The sequence below is a fragment of the Drosophila suzukii genome, chromosome 2R (assembly GCF_043229965.1).
Source record: "Drosophila suzukii chromosome 2R, CBGP_Dsuzu_IsoJpt1.0, whole genome shotgun sequence".
NCBI classification, from domain to species: domain Eukaryota; kingdom Metazoa; phylum Arthropoda; class Insecta; order Diptera; family Drosophilidae; genus Drosophila; species Drosophila suzukii.
The window spans coordinates 1474080-1499351 of record NC_092081.1 but is presented as its reverse complement, the minus strand read 5'-3'; the positions used below and the strand labels follow the sequence as shown (position 1 = coordinate 1499351).

At 40.4% G+C, this 25272-nt stretch overlaps 1 protein-coding gene across 5 annotated transcripts in view; it reads right to left on the bottom strand.

The window, feature by feature from the left end:
- The window catches only part of LOC108010722 (transmembrane protein 164), a 63224-nt gene that overhangs the window by 31693 nt on the left and 6259 nt on the right, over nt 1-25272 (bottom strand). For 2 of the 5 annotated variants that reach the window (XM_036814328.3, XM_065863242.2), the window contains exons 2-4: nt 11535-11911; nt 11283-11475; nt 11126-11226 (exon numbers count right to left, since the gene is read on the bottom strand). In XM_036814328.3, the coding sequence (XP_036670223.2) occupies nt 11126-11226; nt 11283-11475; nt 11535-11864 (624 nt within the window). In that variant the 5' untranslated portion in view covers nt 11865-11911. Of the gene's footprint in view, nt 1-420; nt 621-11125; nt 11227-11282; nt 11476-11534; nt 11912-25272 lie in introns of those variants that run through there. The other 3 variants (XM_036814327.3, XM_065863243.2, XM_070994865.1) reach the window with 3 other exon arrangements.

Here is a 25272-nt window from a genome sequence, read left to right as displayed (position 1 = left end):
TGAATTTCACAAGTGATTTCACGTGGGACGTGTCACCGGCACGTGACAGGCCATACGACAAATGAGTATAAGGAACAAGTGAAATCCCGTGGGACTTCGAAAAATGTTCATTTGAATTTTCACTTGTGAAAGAGCGGACATCCTATACAAGTATCTATATGGAGTGTCACTTGTTCTTCGATCGTGCAAAGGGACATGTCCCGCCGTATTCACAAGGTGATTCACAAGTGATACTTTTTTTTTGGAACTGAAAGTACACATTTATTCAAAATGCGCTGTATCCAGGAATGCACTTATAAGCACCAAATAAATAGATTCGTACGCATTTATTAAGAATGCGCCTTTAAAGTGTACCCTGGAATGCACATGCATTCAAAAAAAAAAATACATAGCTTTCCCAAGGAATACATAAAACAGGACTTTAATTTTATAATTATTTTTTATTTCCATATTTAACAACACAAATAATTTTCTATTGGAATCGCTCTTCTTATGTACGGTTTGCTGCTTCCTGTGTTTGCTTTTTTCTGTGCAAACTTCACTTCATAAAATGTATTATTTTGTCCTTTAATCCGATACGCAGCCCAGTCCCTTGGTGTACCCATCCATTTTTTTGTATTCTGAAAGACATAAATCAAATTTAATATTATACATTAATGTACACGTATATGTACATTTCGAGTATACAATGTAATTATTTTGGCACAATTACACTGTATATATGTACAATGTACAAATACAAATGTGGACCCCCCTAATGTACATACATATAACTGTTATTTTATTTAATATCATGTACACTGTACATATGTATTATGTAATTTATAATTCGTAATTATGTACAAGTGCCTTTGCGGTAACATTTTTCACTTTTACTCTAATCTACTTTAATTGTCAGCCAATTAAAAAAAACTAATAATTATTTTCACATTCATTATATTTTATTCCATTACTTTAGATTTAAATAGTTACAAGCATGTATATATACCATAGTTATATGCCTGTAAATAATCTATTTTTAAGTACCTATCACATCATAAATACATATATATATATATATTCCAATTTAATACGAAAAAGAAACTATTACTTTTTGGGAAGATTATTCAGTTTGAACTTATTTTTTAATTTTAAAGTAAGTTTAAAATAATCTTCCTTTGATCCCAAATTTAGATAAAATCAGAGATCCCCAAATGTGATCCTCCATTTTTTTACTATCCTGTCAGGAAAAAATTATCAATCTCAGTCTCTGGTTAAGTCACTTTTTTGTTTCACTCGTGTTAGGGATCTGAACAGCTTACGTTCAGTAGGTGAGCAATGTTTTTTAACTGGAATAACAAAGTGTCTTTCCTGATTTTGTTAGAAATTTTAATTCCCTTATATTGCATTTCAATTCTAAACATCATAACGAAAATTGCATTCAATTTCAGTTACAATTGTGTGACCAAATAGATCTTTGCGAGCTTACTTATACGAAAAACATTTTGTTTCGTGATACAATTTTTGAATTTCGTTGATAAAGGATATAAAACCGTAGACTCTTGGAATTTTATGGACAACAAAATAGGTTTTTAAAAATACAATGGTAAATAAAATTTTTGTACCACCATTTCATTTCGGCTTATGGTTGCATTGACTTCCGTACTTCTTATTTCTCCTTGTTTATGATAATATAAATATATATGTATACGTTATAGACATCAAAGCGCTTATATTTTTATACCCGTTACTCGTAGAGTAAAAGGGTATACTAGATTCGTCGGAAAGTATGTAACAGGCAGAAGGAAGCGTTTCCGACCCCATAAAGTATATATATTCTTGATCAGGATCACTAGCCGAGTCGATCTAGCCATGTCCGTCTGTCCGTCTGTCCGGATGAACGCTGAGATCTCGGAAACTATGGGAGGTAGGCTATTGAGATTTGGCGTGCAGATTCCTGAGCTTCCTACGCAGCGCAAGTTTTTTTCAGTAGACTGCCACGCCCACTCTAACGCCCACAAACCGCCCCAAACTGTGGCTCCTACAGTTTTGATGCTAGATAGAAAATATTAACTGAAATGTAATGTTCTCATCAATACCTATCGATTGACCCAAAAAAAAGTTTGCCACGCCCACTTTAACGCCCACAAACCGCAAAACCCTGTGACGCCCACAATTTTCATGCTAGATAAAAAATTTTAACTGAAATGTATTGGTCTCGTCAATACTTATCGATTGATCCAAAAAAAATTTTGCCACGCCCACTCTAACGCCCATAACGCTTAAATTTGTATACCGCCGGTAGGTGGCGCATTTTAATCTTGCTTTGCTGCTTGCATATCTCCATTTAGCTGAGTAACGGGTATCTGATAGTCGAGGTACTCGACTATAGCGTTCTCCCTTGTTATTATTGGAAAAATCAAAACACATTTACCGTGAAAAGACTTTTGCTTCATTCTGAAAAGCAAAGTGTCAGAAAAACAGGATCCCAAATAGAGCAAACAGAATGTTCAGTGTCTGAGTGAGACACTTTGACACAAAAAACTGACTGACGTGACTAAGGCAACTCCGACATCTGGGCTACATTTCGCATTTTATTACCAAAATCGTTCACGTCAAAGGAGCTGACAACACAGTCGCAGATGCTTTTTCTAGGCTCACTATGCCAGTGTCTGTCACTCTACAGCATATCGAGGAAGCACAGTTAGCTGATTCCAAACTTCCGAACCTATTGCAAGGAACCACTTAACTTCGACTGCAAAAACCCGTTACGATAACAATGTTACGCTGTACTAAGACGTTTTAACAAACACTGTTCTCCTCGATCGACGCTGCAACGAATTAAGCTAACATTTGTATGGCCGGACCTATGACCTTCTATGTCAACGTGCTAAAATCAACCGGCACAATCACCTGATTCCAGAGACTATAACAATTCCCAAGGACAGATTCGAGTGAATCCATCATGCCGATCCATCTAGATTTTCGGTACTGTCTCACCATAATAGACAGATTCACGCGTTGGTTCGAGGCTATTCCTCTCACAAACGTCATTGCCGAGACAGTGGCCAACGCTTTTTGGTCACAATGGGTTGATCATTTTGGAACACCTAAAACCATATCGACTGATCAAGGCGCTCAGTTTGGATGGCTACTTGGGGCAAACCATTGATCCTCGATAAGATTATAAATTTAGCTGCTGAACTCAAATAATTCAAGGTCGACCTTTATAAAAAAATTGCAGATCTGTCGGATCGTAGCCGTTAGACTCGAGTCCAAATTTGGTATCTAGTATTTTCACCCGGTCTAAAATGGCAGCTATATCGGCAACCACCCTGGGGGTTCAAAATGGGTCCGTGGTTCCGTATGTCAGCCGTACCTATACGTACATCAAGGGAGGAGTACCTGTTTCCGGAAGTCAGCCTGGGGGATCAAACACTTTGGTGTCGGATGTACCTACAGGTAATATAAGCTCTTCAGGAGTCCCTGGGTCCGAGAATTAAGTGGAACGATGTTCAGAATTCTGATAAGGGAAGGAAGAAACTCTCTGTAGGAAACACGTATTTCTTCTTCGATTTAGACAGAATTCATACAAGAACAAGGAAGAACGCTATAGTCGAGTACCTCGACTATCAGATACCCGTTACTCAGCTAAATGGAGATATGCAAGCAGCAAAGCGAGATTAAAATGCGCCACCTACCGGCGGTATACAGATTTAAGCGTTATGGGCGTTAGAGTGGGCGTGGCAAATTTTTTGGATCAATCGATAGATATTGACGAGACCAATACATTTCAGTTAAAATTTTTTATCTAGCATGAAAATTGTGGGCGTCACAGGTTTTTGCGGTTTGTGGGCGTTAAAGTGGGCGTGGCAAACTTTTTTTTGAGTCAATCGATAGGTAATGACGAGACGAATACATTTCAGTTAAAATTTTTTATCTAGCATAAAAATTGTGGGCGTCACAGGTTTTCGCGGTTTGTGGGCGTTAAAGTGGGCGTGGCAAACTTTTTTTTAGGTCAATCGATAGGTATTGATGAGAACATTACATTTCAGTTAAAATTTTTATTCTAGCATCAAAACTGTAGGAGCCACAGTTTTGGGCGGTTTGTGGGCGTTAGAGTGGGCGTGGCACTCTACTGAAACAAACTTGCGCTGCGCAGGAATCTCAGGAATCTGCGTGCCTAATCCCAGTATTGTAACTCTCATAGTTTCCGAGATCTCAGCGTTCATACGGACAGACGGACAGACGGACAGACGGACAGACGGACAGACGGACAGACGGACAGACGGACATGGCTAGATCGACTCGGCTAGTGATCCTGATCAAGAATATATATACTTTATGGGGTCGGAAACGCTTCCTTCTGCCTGTTACATACTTTCCGACGAATCTAGTATACCCTTTTACTCTACGAGTAACGGGTATAAAAATTTGCATCGCAGTACATTACAGTGTGCCAATTTAAATTTGTATACGTTTATTGTACAATTGTATGCCTTTACCGTTACGTTTTTCATTATTTCTCTATTGTGTTAATATTAAACCACGTTAACAATACTTACCTGTACAAATATTGATGTTAAATTGGTGGCGGAAAGCAACAAATTTTTCAAAGAACGTGGCACGAACTTCACTTTTCAAAATGAACACGAGAATACGCTATAGTCGATGGCCTGAACTATTAGATACCCATTACTCAGCTTAAGGGAGTGCGAGAGGGATGAAGATATGCTTAAAGAAGCTCTGCTTTTTTCACTAACACATCTAATCAATAGCGCCACCTATCTTCTTCTTCTATAGCGCCACATTGTATACAGCGCCAACTAGCCTATAGTGCCCCTAGCGGCTTGGTGGCGTATTAGTGAAAACGCTCATTTGCATGAGGTGTAAAATATCGATTTAATTGCAAAATATAAATTACTATTTGGTTATTATTTTATAATGACTGTTCCGATTTCAATAATTGTTGGCGTGTAGATAGGTATTTATAATAAAAACAAACGCTCATTAAAATTTTTCAAAATATTAAAAAATGTGGGCGCGAGACGGGTTTTAGTGCTATAGTCGTTTGTGGGCGTTAGGGCGGGCGTGGCAAGCCAAAGAATCTACATGCCAGTCCCAACACTGTAGCTCTTAAAGTTTCCAAAATCTCAGCGTTCACATGGACAGACGGACAGTTGGACAGACGGACATGGCTAGATCGACTCGGCTAGTGATCCTGATCAAGAATATATATACTTTATGGGGTCGGAAACGCTTCCTTCTGCCTGTTACATACTTTCCGACGAATCTAGTATACCCTTTTACTCTACGAGTAACGGATATAACATATGAAATTTCGGGCACCTATTGGACCAATTTTTACTAAGCAAGCATCCTCGAATTATTCCCGAATTTCTGTTTTTTTTTAGATTTTTATGTCAGGAGCTAATTATTCTAGTGTTCTCGAACGAATTGCTTTATGCAAACGACCCATAACGCTCAAATAATATTCCTTATTAACAGTGCTCGAAAATATAAAAGATTGAGTTGTGCGGACTGTATTCAATTTTATTCTTGTCAGTTGCGAAGCCTATTTGATACAGAGTTGAAGCGAAAAAAATGTATGTGTCGGTTTTCTCTTACATTGTTTAAGTATATAGGATAGAGATGGCATTATGCGCCTAAATATGAGAGCTTGTTAAAGACTACAACCTTTTACGAACATCCCGGCCCGTCCTGCAACACAGTGTTTAAATTGGACAATATAGCAACCGTTGTGACTGGTCTGATTATCTCTCTTGTTGATGTCTTCAATTTCACTGCTCAAACGAGGTTGTCCTTCCCTGGTTAGGTTCCCATAACCCATTTCGGACGTTGGTGCAGAGTAGTCAGATATTGCTGATGCCATTTTTTCCAGAATCCTTGCGTTTCCCTCTTCAATGAGGAGCTCGCGGAGGAGTGAAATTGCATCATCCGCCAGGTTGGATGTGACGATAGACTAATGTTTTTGTGATGCATTTCGTCGAGGCCTCGCATAGCTCCAATGAAGTTTGTTCCGTTGTCACTATAGATCTTGCTACGCTTGCTACGTAGGGATATGAAGCGCCGCAAGGCAGCCAAGAAGTTTTTTGTTGTCAGGTCTGCGGAAAGTTCCAGGTGTATGGCCGAGGTCACCTTGGATACAAACATTCTTTCGTGCATTCATGCATTCCTTAGAAGGATTGAACCTGCATAATCGCAACCAGTATCAACAAATGGAAGGGCTTGAGTGACACGTACGATGGGTAGATAAGCCATTAGTTTTTGGGATATGTGGTGGTGGTAACAAATGCAGGATAAACAATCTTATGTCATTCTGCGAATAAGATTACGTGCTCCAATTATCCAGTATCTTTGCCGAATGATTACAAACAAGGTGTTTGACAATTGCTATTGATGTCGTCCTCCTACCCTCAGCAAATCGTTTTTGGCGCTAGTTTGACCAGCTGCGTCCGGGGGTTTCCTAGCAAGAAACAATAGTCCTCTTGAAAACAGCCTTGCGCGTACTTTACACAAATAATTCTTGCTGGCTCAATTTCTCCAAATGTAAGATCTCTTGTCGTATGATAGACTTCGTGTCCGTTGACTGAATCGCTTCACATAGGCGACAATTTGAACGAACCTGAGCCAAGAAGAAACTCGTGTGATCAGCTCACTGAGTGGATAAACCTGAGTTGCAACAGCCACTTCAGCCAAACAGTTAGACTTGACTTCTTTGTGAATGCGTTGGCTGAAAGAGATAAGCCGAATCGTGAGTCGGTTAACTTTACCAAGTATTGAGCCAAGTAGCCATAAAAGACCATACCACTACAAGTGGAAGTCGATGAGGTCAGCAGACATCCGTCCCCTGGAAGCACAGTCAGCTGGGTTTGATTTGGAGTCGACGTGACGTCAGGCCTTCCTAGGAATAGTGTCAAGGATTTCCTTGGTTATGTTTCCAACAAAAGTCTTTATTTGGGCTTGTGCATATGATAACCAGAAGTGCCTTATTGATGAGTCGGACCAGGCAAAAACATTTATGTTCTTGTAGCGTAGTCTATAAGAGATCGACCGAAGAAGTTGGCCTAAAAGAAGAGCTGCGCAAAGTTCCAGGAGTGGAAAGGATTGCTGTTTCAGATTAGCCACCCTTGTTTGCGCAGTTACAAGGGACACCGAAGTTTTTTGAAAATAATCTTAAACTGGATTAAAATGGGTGTCAGGAGTCCGAAAGGATCAAATATCCACAAGACGTCAACAAGACTTGTCTCTTTGTGCAATCAGGTTTTGCCACTAGGCCTACGTTGTATGACAGAATGTTTTTTCCCAGGATACCAGTATAAGTCAATAACATTAACTGGCGATAATTGTACATCAGCTAAATTTACTCGACTCGGTTTCAAAGTAGCTCATTCTCACTGTATGACCCAGTAGGATTTTTGAAGCATTCGGGTACTCCTCTTGAGCGAGTTGTTCCAGCACCGGGATCGCAGGGAACGATGACGATCCTTATGTTACAGTGCACAATTGGAAATGCATGAGCGTTCCAGAAAAGAGGTGCTTCTGCCTAGCACGTGGGCATAGACAATAGACGAGATATTCAGGGAGCTGCATCACCTTGTCGTATCTACTTTTACTGAAGAGATTCCCGTAACTAAGATGCGTGATGCCGACCGTGTCAATCCGAGAGCTTGGATGCAACGCTCAGATACTTAAGACAGCTCTGATCCTGTGTCCAATAGGAGACCGCATTTTACGTGGTCAACTTTTGCGTTTTTAGCATAAGCCATAGCAGTTGTTAATATGCTTCTTTTAAATTCCGTTGTGTGTAGATTTTGCAGAGCCGTGTGCACGTACAGCCTTTTGGGTGCCCTCTCCTTGGGCCAAATGACTGAGTGTCACTGGGTTGTTGTTAGACGCGCTTAAGTTTCGCTCCTCCTCCTCTGCTATCTGGCAAGATTCCATTAGATTCGGGTTGAAATTAAGCATAGAGTGATGATTTCCTTTGCAATGCCTGTACTGGTATGTAAACTTGCACCTGTTGACCCCATCACCAGGTCGCCATCAGTTGTAGCGTAGTGATTTCTCCTTCACAAGTGATCGGCTCAGAAACTGCTGACAGCCATACAAAGTGTGTTCTGTAAAACTACATTTGGTGTGTTGTTGCCTTGCTTCCAGTCGCAAGCGTCTAGTTTTTCTAGAGCTAGTTAGATAATTCAACAATCGCGACCCGATTGATTCACCGCATCCAATCCAATCCTATAAAATTTTCGGCAAGTCGCTCAGATTTAAATTCGCCGTGAGTAAGGAATTAGAATTCGCTAATGTGACACCACCATCAACATGATCAGGCGCGTTTGGTGCTCTGACTTACAGCAAGTTGCCCAAATAGTTGTTGGTTTTACTGCAGCATCGTTGTTTGAATGAAGCCCGTTGTTTACATTCGCACAGCTTGTATATGTCCCCGGTTGTAGGTCATTCCTTCTTTCCTTAAGTATAGCTTTTGCCCTTAGTTATTTTGCTTCGAAGACCGCATTGTCGATCTCCGGATCGACACAACCTTCTACCTCCTAGTGAATAGCAACGCAATCGCTGAACTGGTATAACTCCATCCAAACTTCGTTTAGGATTTCTGTGCCATGCCAAAGAGTTCGGCACTGCTTTTCACTAATGATTTTTAATGTTCCAATGCAAACAGTTATCCTGAGAATCAAAGCACTTCAAAACTGTCCAAGAATCCGGAACGATGGACCAGCAACATGATCAGAAATATATACGATTCAGTTGTGTGCACTGTACTTAATTTTATTCTTGCCAGTTGCGAAGCCTATTTGATACTGAGTTGAATTTCACAGAAAGACGCCATCGTATTAGCGTTGCCAGAAAAAAAAATATATATACATGTTGGTTTTCTTTTACATCGGTTAAGTCATAGAGTAATGATGTATACAGACGTCATTTGCTCTACCGCTCTCTTTTGAGACTTTGCCAATGATGCCACCTAGGCGAAAACAGATAATATCCCTAGTTTTTTAAAAGTTTGATGGGACCTTGTAATTCCTTCCCGTAGTGAGTTTTAAGGGAAATTATATATCTGCACCGCTCTTACTCACTGTTTTGTTTTTGTAATTAGTCCTCAACACTATTGCTGTTGCTTCGCACTTGTTGGGTGTGTTGAAAAATCGAAGTTAGCTTCAAACTTGACCTTGAATTGGCTCTCAGCAGAGGTTGGGCAGAGGTTCGGGCAGAGCAAATGGTGTCTCTATAGATTGTTACTCTATGCCCGAAGTTATAGAACGGTATCGAAAAAAATTGGTTTGGGTAAGACGCGTTGAAAGTGCAAATGTGAAAATATAAAAATGCGAGGTAAATGCCAGATAAACCCTATGCTTTGTTCAAAAGCTATTCCAAAAACATATTTAGTTGCTCTTTTCAAAATGAAAATTTGTTACCCTTTGTAACCGTAAAACATTTCATAATGGTTTTGGGGAAAAATTTTGCTCTAATACGCTGAAAATCCAAAAAACGCAAGATTTTAAAGGCTTATAGTTTCGATTCGACTAGTGCTACGAATACATGTCGCTGAAGAGGTAATTCAATGTGCTAATTATGCTGCCTTTGCTTATATACAATGTACAATAGTTTAAAAACTGTAGTTTGTTTTTTTTTTGCCTTTTATTATTTTCTCCTCTCGATTTCTTTTTAAATTCGACGCGATATATAATAATCTATAATAATCTATTACACTCTTTGTCAAAAAGTAAGCGTTTGGAAGATATTGAACGACAAAAGCCCGGTTTAGTATAATTGACTTTAAATGATTATTTGAATTCACAAAAAACTATCTACATAGATCCAATTTTCGGAAAAAATTCCTTATAAGATTTTATCAAGTAAGCGGAAAACACGGTTTGGTTTTGTAGGCCTGGACTCCGGACTATTGCACTAAAGTGGTCGAGATTTCCTTCCACTTTTGGAACAGTATAGCCCTTAAGATTCCTCAGCTAACTTCAAAGGGGGACGATCGCGCCTTCAGCGTACAAAAGTTCTAATATCAACTTATATAACGAAAAATGTTTTTTAATTCGACAAACAAATACGCTATCTTAAATTTATTCATTCCTATTGCTACAAAAAAAATGACCGTGTACATGTAATCAAAGTTACATGCGGACGAATTCTTGGACAACTTCTAGCACTGTGAAATTAATTGACTTTTCAAAAACCCCTGATATTAAACAAAAACACCTCTTAATGATGTAAAAAACAAGAGACGATCACATTACTATTCACAAAGTAAATACACTCTCTTAATTTTTCTCAGTAGGTACGCTTCAGCAAAATCGTACAGCTTCGCGTACAGCTCGCCGGCATATTGAATTGCAGCGTGCCGAATGAGAAAAATTTCGCAGCTCACTTCGATAACTTACCGATAATTTCAAAAGAGGAGTTCTGTCTCTCTCTCCTCTCACTCTCATTTTTTTTTTTACGTCTTGCCCTTACTTCCTTATTCAACAACCTCAAAGCCTAGATTGCTTTTGACTCGAAATACTAAAATCGAAATCGCTTTCGTCTCGATATCGAGAAGAAAAAGTGAGAAGGCAAGATACTCAAACTGAGAAGAACCGATCTCGGATTCTTTCGTTCTTAATTTTTTTAGAATAATTATACTAATAGTACACACTGTGGACGTCAGTAACCGTAGTGACGAAGCGCGCAATTTACTGTGCAAAGGCGAAGCCGCAGATGTGAAAATCTACAGTGACGGATGGTTCATAACGAGTTATACACCGATCGAAATGTATTCTGACATTCTTAAATTTTAATTTCTAAGACTTTTAATAAGCCGATTGGTTCAGGAGGAATTGCGGTGAAAGTATAAAGAGTTAAGTTTAAAAGATTTAAGCTAAGGCAACCGGAGATGCGTCGAAAGTAGTTTCTCACCCGAATATACAACATATACATATAAATTATTTCAATTGTTGATTTTGAAGGAACCGATATAAGCGTGTCTAACAAGACAATGTGAAATTTTTATTCGAGACATAGTATGATGAACTTGTGTGTGTTGCAGATATGATCGTCACGACGATGTGAAAAAAACGTCGCTGAAAATATTGGAAATGTTCTGTTCATGACCACTTACAATAGAGAGCGGGGAGAGAAGGACGAAGTGGTAAAATAGCATGAAGGCTGTACCAATGTGAGACCAATGGAATTCCCTGAGGTCCTCCACAGTGTACGCTCCTGAGAAAAAAAATATATGACTAAGTTTCAAACCAAGCTCCGTGCCTTATAATTACCGCTCCGAATAATATAAATAGGGATAATATAGAGGAGTGCGTGCTGGATCCAATATGTGGCCTGCTCGAAGGGATATGTGCGACCCTCAACCTCGGGGAAAAGAAAGGCCAGAAAAGGGCCGTTTAAGTTGCTCATCTGAATCCGAAAGAGCGCTGTCGTCGTCTTCGTGGGTTTGGCAGCCAGGAGAAAGATCTGTAAGAATTATATAAAACATTAATTTCAGTATGCAGACCACATTATTCATTTTTAACCTGCAGACACGATTGCACGTGGCATGGGTTTAGGGCGAAAATCATTGACTGCCCGGAGAGTTTAAAGCCCATCTCAATGCCGAAAATCATGGACAAGGCGATGAGGAAGAAAAGCCTCGTCGGACTGTGTGGCTTCTGAATCTCGGGAAGTGGTGGCAGTTTAATTGGCTGCAGTCGTTGCCAAGAGCGGTGCATTATAAAGATGAAAAGGGTGGACAACAGTATCGTCTCCATCCAACGCCGTCTGTCTGTCATGTAATTGATACATTCTGGCCCTGTAGTCCTCGGAATGTCATCGGATATGCCTGCAACTGCCCAGTCCCATCCCATTTTATGGCGGTATTATCTGCGATTTCGTTTTCCTGACAATTAAAATCCTGGAATTTACTTACAATTTAACTCATGCTTGTAAGGTTCTTTTTAAAAAAGGCGTCTTTAAATTTTGTAATCTCTTACTTATGCCCACCATTTTTGTGGCAATTAGGGACAAAAATATGTTAAAGAAGCAAAAAAGCATATAGTGCAAATTGGTCGCTGCTTAATATTAACTTATAAATATATATATAAATATATTTTTACATACAGCCGTGTTTTTGGTGCATGCCTATGAACATTTATTTTTTTTAGTACTTATAGACGTTTTCATATATGCATACATAGTTTCCAATCCTATCGGATGGTAATTGTAAAGTTTTTTATTTGATTTTAGATATCTTCCAAATAAAGATAATACGAGTAATGTCAATATGTATCGTCAAATAAATCAGTGCTGCCAGCAGTCACATTAAAACAAGAAAGAAAGTTAACTTGCGACAAGGTTATATATCCTTGCAGCTATAATTATTAAATTGAATTTGAAATTCTAAAAAATACAAAAAAAAAATATATCCAATAGTATAGATAATATTTAAAAAAACACCGATGCTATAATTTGTTTCATATTATTTTTCCACCAATTTTCTGATCGTTCCAATGCAGCTATATGATACTGTCGTCCGATTTTGATAAAATTAAATTCGAAATTCAGAACTAATTAAAAAATGTTATTTCCAAGCGTAGGAGGTTTTGTGTTAAAAAACACCAAATAATAATTTTTTAAAGTATTTTTTTCCGATTATTTCTATGGGAGCCTTTGTCCGATCCGGCTGTTTCCGACTTATATACTACCTGTAAAAGAAATAAGACTCTTGGGAAAGTTTCAGCACGATAGCCTTAAAACTGAGAGACTAGTTTGCGTAGAAACGGACAGACAGACGGACAGACGGACATGGCTAGATCGACTCATCTAGTGATGCTGATCAAGAATATATATACTTTATGGGGTCGGAAACGTCTCCTTCACTGCGTTGCAAACTTCTGACTGAAATCATAATATCCTCTGCAAGGGTATAAAAACACCAAAGATATAATTTTTATACCCGTTACTTGTAGAGTAAAAGGGTATACTAGATTCGTCGGAAAGTATGTAACAGGCAGAAGGAAGCGTTTTCGACCCCATAAAGTGTATATATTCTTGATCAGGATTACTAGCCGAGTCGACCTAGCCCTGTCCGTCTGTCCGTATGAACGCTGAGATCTCGGAACTTACAAAAGCTACAATACTGGGATTAGGCATGCAGATTCCTGAGATTCCTGCGCAGCGCAAGTTTGTTTCAGCAGAGTGCCACGCCCACTCTAACGCTTTCAAACCGCCCAAAATTGTGGCTCCTACAGTTTTGATGCTAGAATAAAAAGTTTAACTGAAATGTATTGGTCTCGTCAATACCTATCGATTGATCCAAAAAAAAATTTGCCACGCCCACTCTTACGCCCACAAACCGCCCAAGCCTGTGGCGCTCACAATTTTCATGCTAGATAACATTTTTTTACTGAAATGTATTGGTCTCTTCAATGCCTATCGATTGATCCCAAAAAAATTTGCACCCCCACTCTAACGCCCATAACGCTTAAATCTATCTACCGCCGGTAGGTGGCGCATTTCAATCTCGCTTTGCTGCTTGCATATCTCTATTTCCCTTTGGTCCCATTAGCTTAGTAACGGGTATCTGATAGTCGACTATAGCGTTCTTCCTTATTTTTATACCCGTTACTCGTAGAGTAAAAGGGTATACTAGATTCGTCGGAAAGTATGTAACAGGCAGAAGGAAGCGTTTCCGATCCCATAAAGTATATATATTCTTGATCAGGATCACTAGCCGAGTCGATCTAGCCATGTCCGTCTGTCCGTCTGTCTGCCCGTCCGGATGAACGCTGAGATCTCGGAAACTATGGAAGCTAGGCTATTGAGATTTGGCGTGCAGATTCCTGAGCTTCTTACGCAGCGCAAGTTTGTTTCAGCAATGTGCCACGCCCACTCTTACGCCCACAAACCGCCCAAAACTGTGGCTCCTACAGTTTTTATGCTAGAATAAAAATTTTAACATAAGTGTATTCTTCTCATCAATACCTATCGAGTGACCCGAAAAAAAAATTGCCACGCCCACTCTAACGCCCACAAACCGCCCAAACCTGTGACGGCCACAGTTTTCATGCTAGATAAAAAATTTTAACTGAAATGTATTGGTCTCGACAATACTTATCGATTGGTCCAAAAAAAAATTTGCCACGCCCACTCTAACGCCCATAACGCTTAAATCTGTCTACCGCCGGTAGGTGGCGTATTTAAATCTCGATTTGCTGCTTGCATATCTCTATTTAACTGAGTAACGGGTATCTGATAGTCGAGGTACTCGACTATAGCGTTCTTCCTTGTTTTTATATAAAAACAAACAGATCTGTCCGGAGTATGAACAAAAAACTGATAAAAATTAAATTGGTTAGCTGAATAACGCCGTCTACAGTTTACCATCGACAGTTGGTGCAGCTATGACGACTAACGCAAAATATACAAGAGAAAACGCTATAGTCGACGGTCTCGACTATCAAATACCCGTTTCTAAGCTAACAAAAAAGCTCCACCTATCGGTTATTCATACGAGACTTTACTGATACGCCACAAAACGTGAAACCTAGTTGACCCTAGTGATATTTCGCAAGCAGCCAATTTTCTGTATGAATATTTCCTATCCCTCTCGCACTCTATTGAGTTGGCTAATAATTTATTTTTGTTTGACTTTAACTTTTTAATTAATGGTTTTACTTTAATAATTTTTGGCATGCACATGGGTATTGATAACCCAGTCGAACCTTCAGGCATGTGGTGCTTGATTCCACAATAATTTCAATAGGAAAAATTCAAGGGTAAACTTTTTCAGGGGGTTTCAGGGGGAATTTTTTCGACGAAGCGTTCGATGGTCGTTTACATAAGAAATTCCATATGAAATGTTTTGTTTTCACCAATACCTTTCGATTGGCTCAAAAAAAGTTTGCCACGCCCACTTTAAAGCCCAAAGTCCGCCCACAAACTTCAAAAAATCGTAGATACGAACGTTGACATCTCGGAAACTATCAAAGATAGAGCATTAGGATCTCAGATTTAGATTCTGTAGCCTTGTACGCAGCGCAAGTTTGTTACGCGAATATGCCACGCCCCCTCTAACGCCCACAAACCGCCAAAACCTGTGTCGCCCACAATTTTCATGCTAGATAAAAATTTTTCACTGAAGTGTATTGGTCTTGTCAATATCTATCGATTGATCCAAAAAAAATTTGACACGCCCACTCTAACGCCCATAACGCTTAAATCTGTCTACCGCCGGTAGGTGGCGCATTTCCTTTAGCTGAGTAACGAGAATCTGATAGTCAAGGTACTCGACTATAGCGTTCTTCCTTGTTTTTTGGGAATACTTTTTTCAATGACAGAATATGTTCTTCCAATGAGGTGGAAAAAATTTTAATATCTAGATATACTAAATCGATAAATCGATAGATAAAATCTTCTAATAAATTGTACATACATCTTTGAAAAGTAGCGGGGTCATTTTTAATACCAAATGGCATTCGGCGGGTATATTTGTAATGACCACGTTTTGTTGAGAATGCTGTTTTAGCTTTTGATTTTGGTTCCATTTGGATTTGATGGAATCCTTTGGCTAAAACACTGTGGACGGCAGTACACGTAGTGGCGAAGCGCGCAAGAGAGCGTGCGATGACATGCGATTAGCCGCAGAATTGAAAATCTGCAATTATGGTCCGATCATAACGAGTGATACACCAATCGAAAGGTATCGCACTAACTAAGAATATTGCATACCAAGACTTTCGAAATATAGATTTGTTTGGGAGAAAACGCGGTGAATGTGTAAAAGTAAAAATTTAGAAAATTGGAGCTGCTGGATACGGAAGGGATAAGAACCCCCTGCTGTTTAGCTAGTTTTATTCTTACTGAGAATACGCGTCGAATGACACCTCATTCGGCACGCTACAGCAGAAAATTTACGTTTAGGTAAATAAATATTTACTGTTGCGGGTCGAAATCATAAATTTAATATAGTTTATTTATTTTATCGAATGTAATATCATTTTTCGTCACAATTGTTGATATCAGAAATTTTTGTTAAGAGCGCTTTCGCCACTACTTTTTACCTTGTAAGAGGTGTTTTTGTTTGATCTATAGTAGTGAAATATTGACATCTTCCCAATTTGTCTAATACTTCATCCATTCTGGGTATCGGGAATTTATCATTGACGATCTCGATTAAATTGGTGAACGATAGGGAGATTTTGATTTACGAATTATTCCCTGTTCAATCATTTCATTTATTTGCTTTGCTTTGCTTTATTTGCTTCATCGAAAGTTTGAGGGTATTTGTATGGTTTCCTATATATTGGGTCTTCATGCTTTGTTTGTATTAAATGTTTAATAGTATATGTAAAAGACAAATTTTCACATTTGTACTGAATGTCATTATATTCAAATAAAAACTTCTTTAAATTATCTTTTTCTTCCTTATTCAAGTGTTCTAACCTGTATTCATTACATTCTTTTAATTCATTATTAATGGCAAAAACAAGTGATTGATCCTTTGATAAGGGCGGATTAAAGCATTTTACTGCGGTCTTATCCTCTCCTTTACAATTTTCACCATACTTCATGTTCAGTAATGTGTCTCCTAACATCACTGTTTCCTCTTCGTAACTTTTTTTTGCTTTACTTTCTTTCAATTAATATCTGCCTATTAAAACATCACAATTGTTAGAAAATTTATGTAAATAACATTTTTGTTTAGTTGGGCAGATTTTACAAGAATATAGTGTTATACTTTTATTTAATTCTGTTGATCCATTTATTGTATACACTTTTAACTTCTCTTCCTGTTCTTTATTTTCTCCAAAATGTTTCGTCATTAATTTGATAGATGATCCTGTATCTATCATGACTCTAAGGAGTTTTCCTTTAATCATTACTCTGACATATGGGCAACACTTTCTATATCCGAGGCAGTTTGCTGAAAATTGACGTCCATCTATTCTGTGCACTATCATTCTCCCTTTGTCTTTTAACAGGTGCGTTTGGGGAGTTATTTGAAGTTAATGCCTGGAAATTTAAAAGGTTTTGTGCCCTACCTTGGTCTAGATTTCTCCTAAACTCATGATAGTTACCTTTGTTTTTAGAGGGAATATGATTTCTATTTGGTGAATCTTGAGGATTTGTTGAATTATTTGAATTGTTATTACTCTTGAGTTGTTATTGTTGTTATATCTTGGATAACCGTGCGAATGAGAATTATATTTTTGATAATAATAATTTTGATGTGTACTTCCCGAATTCCTTCGAATATCTTGACGTCTGGGTCTATTATTATCAAAAGGGTCTGCATCCCAATGACCTAAATCCATTGCTGCTTCTTTTAAATTGGCAAGTGTTGTGATATCTTTTTTGGATAAAGAGTTATACAACCTATCAGGAAGCTTTCTTTCGATACAATCCCTAATTGTCTTGTTTAAAGAACTTGTATAAATTGACCTGTCTATTGGGTCTGATTCTAATTCTAACTTATTATGTACTTTCCAAGATCTCAATTTTAGTTCACTAACGAACTTACTAATGCTTCCTTAGTATGGGGTGTCCCGAATATGTTGTATGATGTCTTCGTATGGCCTGTGGTCTTTGAAGGCTTTGACTAAGGCCGCTTTTGTGGTTACCCATGCACTAGACTTATATTCTTCTATGACTGTTTGGGCTGAGTCGACGATGATCCTCTTGTTGGCTCCATAGATGATGTGGGTTTGTCGAGCGTCTTAGGTAGGGTATAATTGTAGTAGGTACTCTACCCTGGCAATGTACCGACTTAATTCCTTGATTTGCCCGATTAACTGATTCAAGTGAATCTCAGATAACTGTGGTAATGCTGAAGGATTTTCCATTTTTTTGTATTGTTCCTTGCTTTTTACTTATTTTCAATGTTGGCACTTTACATTTTTAGCGCGTATTGACCGATTTGGATTTTTAATTTAATTCTTGTTTCTTGTGAAGATTACACATAGACTTCTTGTATTATTTTCAATATTGGCACTTTTTTTTAAAGTTTTTAAGCGCGTATTGACCGAAATGGTTTTTATACCCGTTACTCGTAGAGTAAAAGGGTATACTAGATTCGTCGGAAAGTATGTAACAGGCAGAAGGAAGCGTTTCCGACCCCATAAAGTATATATATTCTTGATCAGGATCACTAGCTGAGTCGATCTAGCCATGTCCGTGTGTCCGTCTGTCCGGATGAACGCTGAGATCTCGGAAACTATAAGAGCTAGGCTATTGAGATTTGGCATGCAGGTTCCTGAGCTTCTTACGCAGCGCAAGTTTGTTTCAGCAATGTGCCACGCTTACTCTAACGCCCACAAACCGCCCATAACTTTGGCCGGGTCGTTCTAATTGATTAGTCTATAAGCTGTGGTTTTTTGTTTCGGGGTAATTTTCCTCTGGATTGCTTATAGTTTTGTAATTTTCCATTGGCTTGTTTACAATTAAATTTGGATTCTTATTTCTTAGAAGGTGTCTCGAGGGTAACTGCATAACGTGAGTATGTATGTGTGGGTGTGTGGACATGTACATAGGAGTACGTGGTCTAAACATACCCTGCAGTTCCACAATTGAGTATAAGCGCCCAATCATCACGACGTTGGCAGAGCAGCCAGCGACGCCGGCAGAGCTGAGCGCAACGGCGGCAAAGAGACGTGCCCTAGGAAATGCGGGTGAAGGCAAGGAGGCCCAGCAATTTAAATGTATAGACTTTTGTCCACCTTTCCATCTTGTCCATGTTTTGTTTCACTTTCTATCCATAACTTCATATTCGCCGCTTTCCATATTCCTTTATAAGGTATTTGTGATAATTGAAATCCTTCGACATCTAATGCTGCGTATCTATCAAGCCTCATCAACTTTGTACGGACCTTTATATTTCGGTATTACCTTCTTGCATGCCCCTGGTACACTAAGTTTTCAAAACAACGTAGTCACCTCTTTTAAATTTTTTAATAATTCTACCCTTATTTTTAATTTGTTCATTGTATTTTTGATTATTTTATTGCTTGCATTGTTTCTTACCTCAATAAGATTTCTTTCTCGATTCCATTTGTCCAACTCTTCTTTTAAGAAGTCGATTACCACTCCTCTTTGGCTTACACCAAATAGTAACTCGCTTGCTGTTGTTCCAGTACTTTTATTTGACGTGTTGTTTAAAGCAAACTCTATTTCTGGTATTACATTGTCTAAAGTTTTCTCTGTTCTTGCACTTGTTAGTTTGGCTAACAATGTTCCGAGACACCTATTTATGCGTTCCACTTTGCTTTGGTTGAACCGGTGACTACTTTTATAAGCTTTTTATTATGGGTTTTCAGAAATTCTTTAAAGTCTTTTGAAGTGAATGCGGTTCCCCGATTTGAAACTATAACCTTAGGACGACTATAAGAAGTAAAGAAATTTGATAAACATTTTGTTGCACTTTTAGAATTAGTTGATTTAGTTCCATAAAGTTTTACAAATTTTGAAAATCCATCAACCGCTAGTAAAACATATTTATTTGATCCGTTTTTAATTTTTACGGGGCCGAAATGATCTATATGTACTATGTCAAATGGTTTGTATACTGTGTATACTGTGTAATAAACCTTCGCGTTTCCCACATTTGAATGAACATGTTATACATCTTAAACATTTATGTATGTGTTGTTTAATTTTATCAGATAATTAAGGATACCAATAAGATCTTATTATAGCATTGTATACTTTTTCGTAACCTCTGTGTCCCATGTTGTCATGATATAGCGTTAAAATATTTCTTTCCATATTTGCTGGCATAAAATAAAATATTACCTTTAAATTTTTGATAAAAAAGACCATTTCTCATTTCAAACGCATTACTTTCTTCTTTCTCTAATCTTTGACGTATTTCATGGATAGCACTGTCTTTGTGTTGGCACATTGAAAGGTTTTGTTCTTCTAATACCAATATATTCGAAATACTTCTCAAAGCATCGACATCGTAGTCGAAGTGTTCTAGTTCAAGCAATTCTTGTGTTTATTTCTCTTCCTCGGCTGAGGAACTTGTGAGATGGTTCCAAAGTCGCCTAGCTGGGGCAACCGAGCGGGTCGCAGGTTGCGGATAGCGGACGACCTCTCTCGAGGCCAACTGTGAATAAGCTGGTGGGATAAGTCAAACACGGAATCGTGGACGGAAACCCCAGTAAATAAACAGTCCCGGACAGCCAGCGGGTATTTTGCAACGAAGCAATACCGACGATGCGAGTTGTTCATCTAAATAGTTGCTTTACACAAACCCACTCCCAACACAACACCTACCCATCTCCCCTCCCAAACAACATCTCACTCCGGGCCGGACTACGGTGTAATACGGACCGTGCCAAGAGTCAGCCTGGCTGGGAGCCTGGATCAAAAACTAGCCCAGTCTCAAACGGTGTGCTCAGGGACATATCAGGGACATATCAAGAAAACAGACAACACAACACAAAACACAGAGACGGGTACTCTCAAAAAACTCATGGATAAGATGATCACTGGTTCCACCATCCATACCAGCACGGTCCAGAAAGGGCCGCATCCCAAACTGGGGATGATGGGTGGCAGAAAGCCAGCAGCAAACGCCTCCGCCACGTGCGCATCTGCGCCGAAAGCAGCGGTAGGCACTGCCAAGGCGCTTGGGCCACCCGCTGGTGCTAACAAATACACATACGCAGAAAGGCGGACTGCCGCCCAGACTCTGCGATCACACACTAGGAGCACCGTTGCCACACCATCGCCTGAATGGCTAAAAAAGGTAGAGTGGGCAAGGAAGGTGCTTCCAAACTACGGGCAGGATAAGCCCAGAAGGGACGCAGGCGAAAAGGCAGCGATCCCTCGAACTACCCGAGCCATCGGCGAAGAGATCTAAGATCCAGCCATCGGTCTCTTTCGCCGAAATCACGAAGAACTGTGTACTACTCGGCCTGATTGCCAGGGGAAATCCGGAGGGCAGGATCCCCAGAAACAAGTGGAAGGCAGTGGAGTCCCACCTTTCCCTCATTTGCCTGCGCATGGTACGGGAGAAGCCAGGCACCTCGCCCTGCTGCATGGACGCGGGCTGGTACCAGGGCAACGTCAAGGTGGTGGCCTGCGACAGTCAGCGGTCGGCTGACATGTATAAACAGGCGACGAGCAAGCTCGGCGAGGTATACGAAGGGGCGAACATCGTTGCGCTTTACTGGTGCGATGCCCCCAGTAGACCCCGAGCCAGGATCTGGCTTCCAGCAGCGATCAAGACGCCGGAGGACATCCTCTTCACGAAGGACTGGAAAGTCGTCAAGGTGGAGGAGCATGAAGGGGACGTCAACCAGGCGGTTTTGGTCCTGAACAAGGAGTCAGTTGCCCCGATCGAGACTGCTCGAGGAGTGCTGAACTTCGGGTTCAGTGCGATACACATCAAGGTGTATAAGGGCGACTCCAACGCCGCTAGCAGCTCTGCCGGCAACCCAACGGAGCAGGTGCTTGCTCAGGAGTTGGACGCACCTGGTGGGCCGGAGGACGGCTACTCTACCGATTCGTCGCTTGCCTTTGAGAATGAAAACCTTCCAGAGCGCATCTGGTCAGAGGACTGGCAGAGGAATGCGAAAAGCTCAAGAACGGTTTGGTAATAGGCTGTGACGCCAACACCCATCACACCCAGTGGGGTTGCCCAAACAACAACGACAGAGATGAGTCTCTTTTTGATTTTATTCTAAATTCGAACCTATTCTTATGCAATAGGGGCAATGTCCCTACATTCATAACTAAAGCTTGCCAAACGATCATAGATCTAACTTTGGTATCAGATTCACTCGTAGGCGCAGTCAAAAACTGGGCAGTCTCTGACGAGAACTCCTTTTCGGACCATAGATTCATAGAAACTGTATTGTCCCTTGATTCGCCCTTGCCGGTCAGCTTCGCTAACCCCAGAAGAGCCGACTGGCACAGGTACAAAGAAGTTCTGACAAATATCCTCCCCATGGAACCGTCAGAAAGCATCACAAACCCACAGGAGCTGGACGAAACAGTATACAAATTCACAGAGGCGTGCAACACTGCCTTCAAAGTGGCATGCCCCACAGAGAAACCAAGGGGAAGGAAAAAACCCCCCTGGTGGACCCAACAACCAACTGCAGATGCCTTTTTAACAGAGCAAAGGCGGGAAATGAGGACACTAATTGGCTGAACTACAAGTATGAACTAACCTCCTACAAAAAGGCCATTAGAAGAGCAAAACGAACGGCATGGCAGACCTTCTGCTCTGACATAGAAAAAACAACTGATGCCGCAAGGCTCAGGAAAATACTCTCTAAGACAGCCGCGCCTTTGGGCTATCTTCAAAAAGCAAATGGATCATGGTCAGACTCCAGTAAAGAGTCCTTGGACCTGCTCCTAGACGCTCACTTCCCGGGGAGCCAACAAGCAGGTCATCCTCCTGAAAGAGGAGCAGGAGAGGGAATCGAAATAGATCCACTCCTACCAGACCGCAACATGAAATGGTCCATTCATAGTTTCAAACCATACAAATCGCCGGGACCGGACGGGATAACACCGGCTCACATCCAACAAGCAGGACAAATAGCCATAAACTAGTTGAAAAAAATCTTCCAATCCATCCTGGCGGTAGGAGAACTACCAACAGCATGGCAAGAAACAAAGGTGGTTTTCATTCCCAAGGCAGGGAAGGCATCTCACACCACAGCAAAGGATTTTAGGCTAATAAGCCTAACATCATTCCTGCTTAAGAGCTTTGAAAGAATGATAAGCCTACACATAAGGGCCACCGTAGACCCGACACAAATATCAGAAGCACAGCACGCTTACACCAAAGGTAAGTCAACCGAATCGGCGCTACACTTGGTGGTAAGCAGCATTGAGAAATCACTCAACATCAAGGAAAACACACTGATCGCCTTCCTGGATATAGAGGGAGCCTTCAATAACGTGCTCCCCACTGCTATAACAGAATCTCTCACAGAACTAGGGGTTGAGCCGCCAATGGTGAGGCTAATCCATAAATTGCTGATAAGCAGAGTGGTCACAGACTAGACTAGTGAACAGAGGCACCCCGCAAGGAGGTGTACTATCACCCCTCTTGTGGAATATCGCAGAAAATAAACTACTGCGTATTCTGAAGGGAGGAGGTTGTAAGGTCGTGGCATACGCAGACGACGTCGCCATCATCTTTTATGGAAAATATCCACAAACACTTTGCGATCTTATGACCGCTAAACCTAAAATACTATCGGAATGGACGATAGCGAACGGACTCGGGGTAAATCCCTCGAAAACAGAACTTGTTCTATTTACAAATAGGTACGAAATTCCACAACTTAACCCACCCATTTTAAACAATTTTAATCTTCTTTTAGCGATCACGCCAGGTACTTGGGGTTAGTACTAGATAAGCGCCTCAAATGGGGCTTAAAGAACCAAGAGAGAACCAAAAAAGCGACCATTGCACTTTACTCCTGTAAAAAAGCAATCGGGCTAAGATGGGGCATGTCCCAAAGAATAGTTAACTAGATATACACAGCGGTAGTCAAGCCAATCCTACTGTACGGAGTGGCTTTGTAGTGGACCACCTTGCACAAACAACGCATACTGATTCCTCTAAACAAAGTACAGCGAATGGCGGCTTTGTGTATTAGTGGAGCCCTTCGAACCCCCCCGAATGAAGCGCTGAATGCGATCTTGAACCTCCCTAGCCTGGACTTAGCAGGCATGGAAAGGGCCAAATCGGCAGCTATTCGACTGAGGGACACAGGGCAGTGGAAAGCGCAATTTTATGGCCATGCTACAATTCTCCAGCATGATAAATCGATTCCGAAGATCACGGATCTATGCAAATCCATTGAATATAGTCACACACCCTTTGAGGCCCTGATTCCTGATAGAGAGGAATGGGAACAGGGCCGACCGGGCACGACGGACGCAATCTGTTTCTATACAGATGGCTCTAAATTAGAAGGACACGTCGGCAGGGGTGTATACTCCGAACAATTAGATATCAGGAAGTCATTCAGGCTCCCTGACGTCTTTCAGGCAGAGGTCCACGCTATTAAAGAAGCACTAACCTGTTTAGGGAACTTTAGCCTCTAGAGAGGACACCTAAACATATATAGTGACAGCGAAGCGGCTATTAAGTCGATCTACTCGACAAACACCAACTCCCGTACAATAGCAGACTGATCTCTCCACGAGATGGCAAATCAGTTTACTATCAGCCTAATATGGGTTCCGGGTCACCGGGACATCGTAGGCAACTGCATAGCGGACGAATTATTTAGGCAGGGCACCACCAAGCCTCTCCTCCCAGGAGAGGAGAATGTCGGTATGCCCATGGCTACTTGCAAGCTAAACATAAAAAACTACTTCAACACACTAGTCAGCACCCATTGGCAAAACGCACCACAGTGTTGCATCTCTCACCAGACATGGCCTGTGATAAACAACAAAAAAACCTCGGAGTTACTCAAACTCAGCCGCACAGAGTGTGGCATGTTAATTCGAGCTCTTACAGGCCACTGGCTTGTTGGCGCACATGCCGGCAGGCTAAAAGCCCCGCAAAATGATTTCTGCAGAAGCTGTAGGGATGAGGAAGATCTTACCGAAATATCGGAGATTAATCTCAAAAACATAAGTGCCTTCATTAAATCTTCCGGGTGGAAGACATGCTGATCAGCTTAACACAGGCTGGAACTACTAGAAACGGGACCCTAGAGAAGGAAAAATCGAGATCATGCGGTATCACAATGGACCCATTGAGGTCTAAGTGTGTCGGACTATAGTCCGACAGCCGCCCTAACCTAACCTAATGTTAAGGACAATGAATTACAATCTGTAATTATTTTGAATTTCTTTCCCTGTAAGTATATTTTGAACCTTCTTAAAGCATATATTATAGCAAGCGTTCGTAATCTGTCGTTTGTTTTGAGATGAAATATATTGGATGCACTTTATTGTCGTCTTTTCTTTGCATTAATATTGCTCAAAACCCAATTGAACTGGCGTCGCAATGCAGTTCTGTTTTGGTTCGTATATAGAAAGAATTGGAGCATTTATTAACATGTTCTTCAGGTTTTCGAAGCACTGAATTTTATCTTCACCAAACTCGAACTTTGCATCCTTTTCAATGATATTATTAAGTGGTTTTGCTTTAATGGAGAATTCTTTTATAAACTTTCTAAATTAGGAACAGAGTCCTAAAAAGCTGTGAACTTCTTTTGCATTTTTTGGCTTTTCGTTATTAAGAATCAATTTTAAATGACATTTAGTTTCCGGCTTCTTAGGGATTTCAGT